Source organism: Cryptomeria japonica, chromosome 4, assembly GCF_030272615.1.
Source record: "Cryptomeria japonica chromosome 4, Sugi_1.0, whole genome shotgun sequence".
Lineage (NCBI taxonomy): Eukaryota > Viridiplantae > Streptophyta > Pinopsida > Cupressales > Cupressaceae > Cryptomeria > Cryptomeria japonica.
This window is the reverse complement of record NC_081408.1, coordinates 9,794,675-9,804,254: the sequence shown is the minus strand read 5'-3', so window position 1 is coordinate 9,804,254 and position 9,580 is coordinate 9,794,675. Positions and strand designations below refer to the sequence as shown.

At 35.5% G+C, this 9,580-nt stretch overlaps 1 protein-coding gene across 1 annotated transcript; it reads right to left on the bottom strand.

The window, feature by feature from the left end:
- Positions 1-213: 213 nt before the first annotated feature.
- On the bottom strand, positions 214-2,661 carry LOC131874842 (uncharacterized). The gene is made up of 2 exons (XM_059218764.1): positions 1,911-2,661; positions 214-1,793 (listed from the first exon to the last, which is right to left on the bottom strand). Exons 1-2 carry the CDS (start codon positions 2,659-2,661, stop codon positions 214-216), a joined length of 2,331 nt encoding a protein of 776 aa, XP_059074747.1.
- Positions 2,662-9,580: the final 6,919 nt, after the last annotated feature.

The window sequence follows — 9,580 nt, the reverse complement described above, 5'->3', positions numbered from 1 at the left end:
CAAACGAGTTTCCTCTTTCTTTCTAATGGTTGTATAAGCATTATTTTGCAGTTTGGAATACCTTTCAAAAGAGAATGGTGGTTTGATCCGTATCCCATCAATTGTCTTCACTCTTGAAATAGCTGTGAATGTGAGTACTTGCTTTTCAGTATTACCTATGTCTATTGTAGCTTTTTCTAATGTAAGTCCTTGAGATTTGTGAATAATGATGGCCTAGGACATTGTCAAAGGTACTTGCATACGCCTACCTTGTGTTATTGGCAAAATGGGTATGTCTTTTGGATGTGCTATATCCCATGGAGGTCCATTATAATCCTTGAATTGCACGACCACATATTTTGGCAAGTCTGGTGGTTTTGTATTATTTTCATATACAATTGTTTTGATGAGACCAATAGCTCCATTGACAAGGCCAACTTCAATCCATAAGTTAGCTATTAACATCATTTGCTGATTTATAGAAAGCAATACTTCTAATGGAAGTTGTTCATTGTTGTCATATTCAGTATTTGTTTGCTTACCAACTTTAGCTAAACTTAGAGCGACAAGCAAATTTAATTCTTTGAGTATTTTCCTGTTATGCAACCGTGCAGATTCATTTGTTGCAAATAAATGGATTGATGAGTTGAAATCCTTTTTTTGTTGAATAGTTAATGTTGCATTTGTCTGGCACATCAGAAACTGCCAATCATGTTGCAATGCTTGAGCATTTCTTATGTTGTGAAGGACTGTTCTGAATAGCTGATGTCTTATAGATGCACCTTGTTGCCGGAAAATAGTGTCCAATGTTACGACAGTAGTAAAAGAGTGCCATAAACTGAGGGCTGTAGAGTGAGATGCATATATAGGTTTATCCATTATAGGGGGGAGCTGAGCAAGATCACCTACAAGAATTATGGACACCCCGCCAAAGCTTTCATGTTGACTATCAGAGAATGCTTGGTGCAAACGACTATCTATCTTTAGTAGTAATTTTGGGCCTAAAAAGCTCATTTCATCTATCAGGATATATTTAATATGTTTCAACTGTTCTTGTAATGTCATTAATGACTGCCCTGTCAAAGGATGCATTTCTCTTATAGGTATGCATAACCCTGCATGGATTGTTGTCGCTTGTATATTAAAAGCAGCAACACCTGTTGGTGCCAAAACAAGCAATGGGTTTTGCTTCACAGCTATAGATATGTTCAATTGTTTCCTAATGCAGTCTATTAAAAATGATTTACCAATGCCTGCAGTGCCTTGAATAATCATTCGTAGAGGGGCTGTTGCAGATTGTTTATTATGATGTTGTAGAACAATGTAAAGCGCAACTTTTTGTTTAGGTGACAACTGAATTTTTTGTGTGTCTTGAGTTGAGGTTTCCATGCTAGCGTGTTGGAATTGTAGCTTGGTTGCAACTATGAATTGAAGAGAAGTACAATCTAATTGATCCTCCATAACAGTTGCACCCCACAAGTAGTTAATATCGTAATCACGACGGCCTAGCATTTGTAGATCATTTTGGGCAAAGTTATTTGTAGCTCCCATTCGTGACAGTAATTCCCACTCGTATAGATTTGTATCATCTTCATTTTGAGAACCATTATTGTCATTGACATCTTCATTTGGAGGGCTGCAATCATCTATAATTTGTTGGCTGTGAAGATGGTTGTAATTAGTCTTTTTAAAGTTTTTCCAATTTGTTATAATTTGTTCTTTTGAAGTTCCTATCTCAGTTGGGATGTCAGGAAACGGTTTGTACAATAGCAGTTCAGACCAACAGAAAACCTCAAACTCATCGGTATCTTCATCTAGAGGTTCTCTAAACTAAGGATATACAGTCACAATTGCTTTTTTATCCTTGATTTGCCATTTTGTTTTTTTGCGTTGAGAATTATATGAGAACCCTTGTGCTGATTGTAACATACTTGTTGCACTTAATTCAAAAGGGCACTGCATATAAGCATGGATATAAGTTGTGGAAAGGTCAGTTCCATTATTCAATTTTATAACACGGTGCAGTATTTTTCTGCCAACATTTAAACAGACAAACTGTTGGCTACAACTTACAAGAGGCAATTTATGTAACATATGGCAAGTTTCTTGTGCACTGATATCACGGTTTGCTACTACAACCATCATAAATTTTTGATATGTTAGTAAGATGCTATCTTCAAATTTAGTTGTATTCACTATTGTTTTCAGCATTTCAATATAGGATTGCGATTTGTTTTCTGATTTGGAAGCATACTTTGAAATGTATTGGAGGATAGCTTTTTTTGAAGTGACTGGTTGACAATCAATATTAGCTCTCCATAGTGAAAGCATCCAAGGATTATGAATATTCAAACGATCATCATTCCTTGCAGGTTTATAGCATGGGTTGTTGTCATTGTCAACTGTCAACGTAGACATCTCTTGTAGAACCCATAGAGCTTTGTAATGACATTCAAGTGTGGGACCTTTTTTCTTGAGGCATGTATGTTCTGTGCATTGTGTGTGCCTCTGTAAAGTATTAAGTAATGTGTCATAATCCAATGCAGGGTCTATGGAGAATATTTTTTTTGTATCAGCTAGACATGGATCATCCAATGCAGTGTAGTGCATTGCATTCATGCGGTCTGTTGTGCTGCAAGGATTCCAACCAGAAACATATTTGTCGAAGAAAGCTTTTGCCATTTGGACCTCATTATCATCTATTGGTCTGAACTGCTACTGTACAAACTGATATTTGGCACTCCAGGGAGCCATAAGAAGCCATGAATATGTCCTGAGCCACGATGCTTCCATTCATACCTATACCAATGATCTTTTACTTGGAACAACTTTTGAATAACTTCTTCACAAAATATTGTAAATCTATTGTGAAGGTACAATGCTGTTATATGTGGATTGCAGATCACATGGTCTATAAGTTATTTTCTTGTAAACTGTGTGTTTTGGCCATCATTTCCAGAGAAAAGCCTATGCAAATCAGGCCATTTAGTATTAGCTGAGCTCAATGTAAAGAAAAATGTTGGGGTCACCAATTGGAAGATCATTGCAGTAAGCTCTTTTCTAGATTTACTCTAATATGCACGAGTGCCTTGAAGTGTTGCACCAAATCGCAACAATTGATTTGGCAACTGATCATCAGGAGTGTTTTGCAAGCATTCATGCAGTGCTTGCATAGTGGGTGGGACAGGCTCTCCCAAATTAGTTCTAATGAAGATAGCTGCAGATTGTTGCGCATGATGTCTCATAATTAGATTGTAAATATAATATTGAAATCTGACATGCTGTCCAAATCTTTGATCAGCATATCTCATTAAGTGGAGAGCATATTCATGTAAATGAACATGTTTGATACGTGGCTGAAGTGGAAGTGCAACTCCAGATGGGAAAAGCGTTGGGAATGCCATGCTTAACAAGCCTATCATATTATATTCATTTATCGGAGACAAGTTTATTTTAGGCCAAGGGACATTATTATCAGTATCAACATCTAACTGCAAGGTTCTCTTAACTGTATCTAGTTCACGGGTTGGAGCAGGCAGTTTTGGAATAAAAGATGATGAACTTTCTGCATCATATTCATTGCAATCGTTAAGAAGGTCTTCTGTTGGTGGAATAGCTGTCACATCAGTATCTTCTTCTAAAGAGTGCAGCATATTTGATATATCTGTTGTAGTATCAGGAAGCAAGTTGATAGCATCAAAGTCTATGACAACATCATTATAGTACTGGTCATGTTGAATTTTATAGCTCAATGCATCCATAACATGGAATTTATTTACATAACAATCATATTTTTTGCCTTGTATATTACTTCGATGGACAATAAGAACTTCAAGGTCTTTTGGTTTTCATGGCAAAAGCTTTGCAATTTCTAAAATATCTTGGGGAAAACTTATAGTGTGACTAGTGTATTTGTATTGGCCACCTCTTGCATGTCTAACTTGCAAAATAGGAGCAACCCTAGCTATAAGCATCTCCTCTACTTGGGTAAGTTTTTTTAACACACCGGGTTGCTCGCCTGGGTCCAAGTTATTTGCCAAAGAGAAACGATGAACACCACTTTCAGAAAAGCATCTGGAATAGACAATATGTTGTTGGGTCCTGTGTATTACCATTCCAATATATCTTTCCTTACAAATACTACTTGTTTGAAGCATGGACAATGAATCAATGCGATGCCGGAAGGATTGCAATGTTTGAATGTACTCTATAGAAGAGAAAAAATTTGTTGTACATTGGTGTGTTGTTGTAGTCTGCAATATTGCCTGATGGTATAGAGGTTGCATGTTTTGTGCTGCATGTTTCTATTGTAGTTTGCTACTATTCCAGGAAGGTTCTTGTATTTGCTGCGAAACAATGTTGGCTGGGTCACATGATAAAGGAAGGTTCTGATCCAGAATAAGTGAATCTGAATCTATCATCTGTGGGGTTTTACATGGTGCAAGCACATGCAAAAGCATTTTGTGGTTCATTCACTCCAGGCAATGCTTTTTAGAGATTTCTTCTCTATGTTCTGCATAATAGCGACAATTTCGTTCTCTCTTTTTTGCTTTCCTAAGATTGCATTCTTGGGTTGTGGTCTGCATTAATATTTTAGACAATTTAAATGAATAGAGCATATTAGATTCTAACTGTGCAAGAAACAACTATTAAAAACAATGTTTGAAACTTGTGTTTGATGCAATCTTTGAATTGCATGTGTTAAATACTTTTGCACAAAATTTAAGAACATACCCATACATATAACTATACATGTATTGATACATGCATGCACATAAAAGAATATGGATAGTCACAAGTTTACTTACAATATGCAAGCACGCAACTTTCAAGATATAGAACGTTGAGCATGTGCATATATATCCACCGTGAGTACCTTCCTTTGTATGTACATGCATGTATGTGCATATGTGGTTGTATGAATGGGAGTTTGTAGCTGGACAGGACCATATGTATGCATATGTATTCCATGCATGGAAGTTTGTAGCTATGTAAAACTATATGTATGCATGTATGTGTATGCATTTTTTTAAATGTATATACCAATTTCTATGATATACACATACATGTGTATGTATTTCTACACAGGAGCACAAACCCATGCATATAATCATTTATGCATTGATACATGCATGCACATAAAAAAATATGTTACACACAGATTTACTTATATATGCAGATACACAAGTTTCAAGATATATAAGGTTGTGCATGTGCATATATATCTGTTGTGAATGTTTGCCTTTGCATGTACATGTATACAAGTGCATATGTGGTTGTATGCATGCGAGTTTGTAGCTGTGCAGGACCATATGTATGCATGTATGTGTATGGAAATATATGTAAATGTATATAGCAATTTATATGTATCTTTGTATATCGTGATACATAGATGGAGATGTAAATGTTTATGCATACTAGTAAATGCTTGAGAGAACATATAAGGCAACATACATTTGCATAAACCTAATGAATACAAAGAAAGTATATGAAAGTTGTTGTTTTCAAAAGAGGAAAAGGGTGGCGAATCTAAGTTTTAACTGTATGTTAATTGGCAAGCACGCTCAAAATTGTAATTTCAATTTACAGTTCAACAATAATGAGAAGTAGAAGTGTGTTGGACCAAGCATTAGAACATATCTAAAAGGATTGAAAACAGTACAATAAAAAAAAGAGACAGGTCAACTAAATGCTTTGAATATTTAATAACAGTAAACATAAACAACATCATACAAGTCATTGACATTGCAGATTATAATTTCAATTGGACAGATGTAGTGCGGTGGAGTAGCATAATTTAGAAATTATGATTTGGAGGTGAAGGAATTTGTTAAAACAACATAGATTGAAGCTATTGGTTCTTATTTCAATATTTGCATGAATGTCCATTCTGTATGGTTTCTTTCTTATTATGTTTTTATAGCATAGTATAAATACAGATATACAAATCAAGAATATCTAGAAAACATGGATGTTCAATAATAGCATAACATTAAAAGGTACAAAAGGATATAAAACAAAAGATGCAAAGAAGCAAAACTGCATTCGCTATATTTTAGAAGCATGGAAGCATTGTAGAACAAAACAACAATTGGTTTGACTAGGTAAGATGAATAATTATAGTAAACATAAACAACTTTAAGTAGAAGCAACTATTGGAGAATTTTAGATCAAAACCAATGTCGAAAACCAAAAGTTTCGGATAGCCCAAAAAAACATGAGTTTAGATAGCACTGATATATGCAACCATCAATAATTCAGTTCTATCTACTGATTACCAACAAAAACTACTAACAAGTTATCTGTTCTATAAAGGTTAAAAGGCCGATGAAAACCATCACTATCTAATTAGTCAGGAACACTGTAGTTGTGCTCATCCGAGCAATCTCTGCAAGCAAAAGAGTACATTCAGCCTGGAAATTGATATTCGTGACTTTGGTAATTGTTGCTTTGAGCCTGGGCTCTGAATTGTACATGTCTGTTGTAATAGAAAGTGTGAAAACAAAGCTAGATAAAAGGACACCCTTGATAATAGCGTGAGGTGTTCTCTTTGTAGTTAAATCGTACTGCAGCATGTAAAGGTCCTTGGTAGATATTTGCAGCAAATTTGTGCCAACCTCATCAAAGGCAGTAGCCCAAAGAGTGCATGTATGATCTTGGAGCTTCACCTGCAATAAGTATTTGTAATTGCATTCTAGCACATGAGTTTGGCATCTTGAACAAAACCATACATTATCATTTTTCTAGACACATTTATTTTTACACTCTTTGCCATTAATTTTCAAAGGGCGGGCTGGATAGCAAAAAGAATCAGTTTTAATGATTCTCACAGCAGCCCTGATAGTAGTTTCAACTATTTCAGAGAGAACACTTGTACATTCTAAAACAGCTGTGATTGTCATCCTGCTGTATTGTGAGTTAAGTTGTCCAGCAACACAAGACAGTGTTAAAAGGTCATCTGGAATCTTTCCTCTTGATATAAGTGTCTCTGTTTCAGGGATAACCTTTCCATTGAAATAACCAACCCGAGCATTTCTGACTGCAAGGACAACAGCTGTTTGGGTTGCATGCATGTTCTTCAAATCTTCACCTAGCCCTTGCCATGTTGCTCCCCATAAGTTAACATCGATAGTAAAAGTTGAGATATCAGTTATTTTGACAATTCTCTTTGTTACTTCACTGCCATCTTTTCTGTGAATTAATGAGGGTTCTCCAACAACAACTACAATACCAATAACATCAACTAAAATGTTGTTGGTGCAGTATGTAATTTCATTAATCAGTGTGAATCACAAATTATTTCCTTGGCTATCAACAATAGCATCACAACGCTTCAATACCGAATTTCTGTCCAAAGTTATCTCAAGATGACTGTTAAGCTTGTTCCACTTTGTGTTAGCTTCTTTAATGCAACCTTTTGATACAGTATAATATGTTCTTGCTTCAACCCTATGATAATGCATCTCTACTACATCACCAAAGCAAGTTATTCTAATTTCAGTACCTTCATCATCTATCATGTCAAAATTAAACACTTGGCCAGTGGACTTTGGTGTACTATATTGATGCATCTTCCTCTTGTTTGTCACACGCCCCTTAATTGTCTAGTTATTTTGATAGGGGTTCAAGGCTTTAATCGGGCTAATATTAATAGAAGATACGTGCTGCACAGGTGGGAGGTGTACTCCAAATTTAAGGCAATGTTTGGTTGTGGTAGGTGTGTCCCGACCCAACATTTGTTGTTCTTGCTCTTTAAACAGATATCTAGGTTTTCCAAGCAATGGAGAATTTGTAAATTTGACAGCAAGGCTGAATATTACTATAGTCCTATAAAATGAAGAAAACAAGAGGTTGAATAATCTGGATAGTGTGCAAAGGGAGATTTCAAAAGCCAAGGAGAAACCATCAGAACATATAGAGGGCCCTACCTTGAGTTCCAAATATTTCTACAAGCATAAGCTGTCAGTGATAGGATAGAGCCTATCTTTAATGTCTCTGAAAGCAGCAAATCACTGTACTTAGGTGGGAGGATCGCCAATTGCATGTGCATGGCATCAAACAAAACAACCCTATATTGGGCAGTGTCATCTTCTTCGGTTGTTAATTTTTCAAAAGACAAAGGCTGAAGCACTGGAGAGGGGACATCATCCCCAACGTTGATGCACAAAATTGCATGCAGGGTCAATTGTATTTGTGGTTGCACTTCCTACAAGGATAGTAGAAGAAAACCAAATAGATACACAAGGTTATGTACATTCGAATGCATAGGCATGGGTACGACAACCTTTTTTTTTTTGGAGCTTCCAATTTGTATTACTATCTATGTGTGCATTTCTTTATAGATGTTGTTTTGTGTGCATGGATAGACTATAGATTGATGTATTCACTCATGCAAATGTGCAAGGACAATGCTGAGAACACCTCTATCAATTTATTTATATATATATATAAATATATAAACAGATTTTTAAAAAAAAACTTGAAATAGTGACATATGTTGATATATGAACTTACATTGATGGATGACAATGCTTTGCAAAAGAAAAGAACAAATAGAGATATAATTATTGTAGTTAAGATGAATATGAGAAGACATATGAACAAATAAGCTCACCAAAGTTTCTATAGAAGGCTATTCTGAGCCATCAGGAGAGGCTGTCGTGGATGACATTGTGGAAATTATTCTCTAGAGATGAGGAATGGGGCTTTGTACGGTGAAATAGAAAGTCTATGTCACAACAATAAACATAAGAAATCATATTTTAATGACAAGCACAATTCATATTACACTTGAGGACAAGAGAAGACAACACCCAAAAAAAAAGCACAATAGAAGTTTTGGCTATACCAATTTGGATCAGCAACACACATGAATGCATACATGTAGAAGACGGCATTTGTACATACATATACAACCACAAGTAAAAAAATGGCTATAGACATTGTACATGTGGAAACCTTTGAAAATACATACATATCAATATAGATGCACACACACACACACACACACACACACACACACACACACATATATATATATATATATATCTGTGTGTGTGTGTGTGTGTGTGTGTTGCCTTAGCGTGGAGATGGTCTATTAATGAAGCAGCTGGGGAGGATTCAAAAGACTGAACGCATATATGGTTTGTTAAATCATTCATTTGTATTGTATGAAATTCTGAAGTGTATGAGTTTGAACCCTCTCGATATGTGTCTAACATAGAGATCCCAAACCAAAGCTTTAGTCCAACCAACATACCCAATTCAAATTAACAAAATAAAAATCCTCCCAAATTGAATGACATGGTCACCAAATCCATAACAAAACCAAAATGAAACAAGTGCTGAAATGCAGTTGGAGTTCCCAAAAGTATATGCCTACCAGGCAGAACAAGGAATGCAGTAGAATTATGAATAGTATTTATTTATTAAAAATGTTGGAAGAAACATCATGCTAATACGATAAACTGAGGCACTCAAAAGAATGCAGCAATGGTCTTTGATAATCAATAGTTGGAATACAATCTTCAAACTATTTGACTTGAACATGTATGTCGAAAGCAAGAGGGAAAGCCAAAAATGAACATTGCAATCTTGAAGA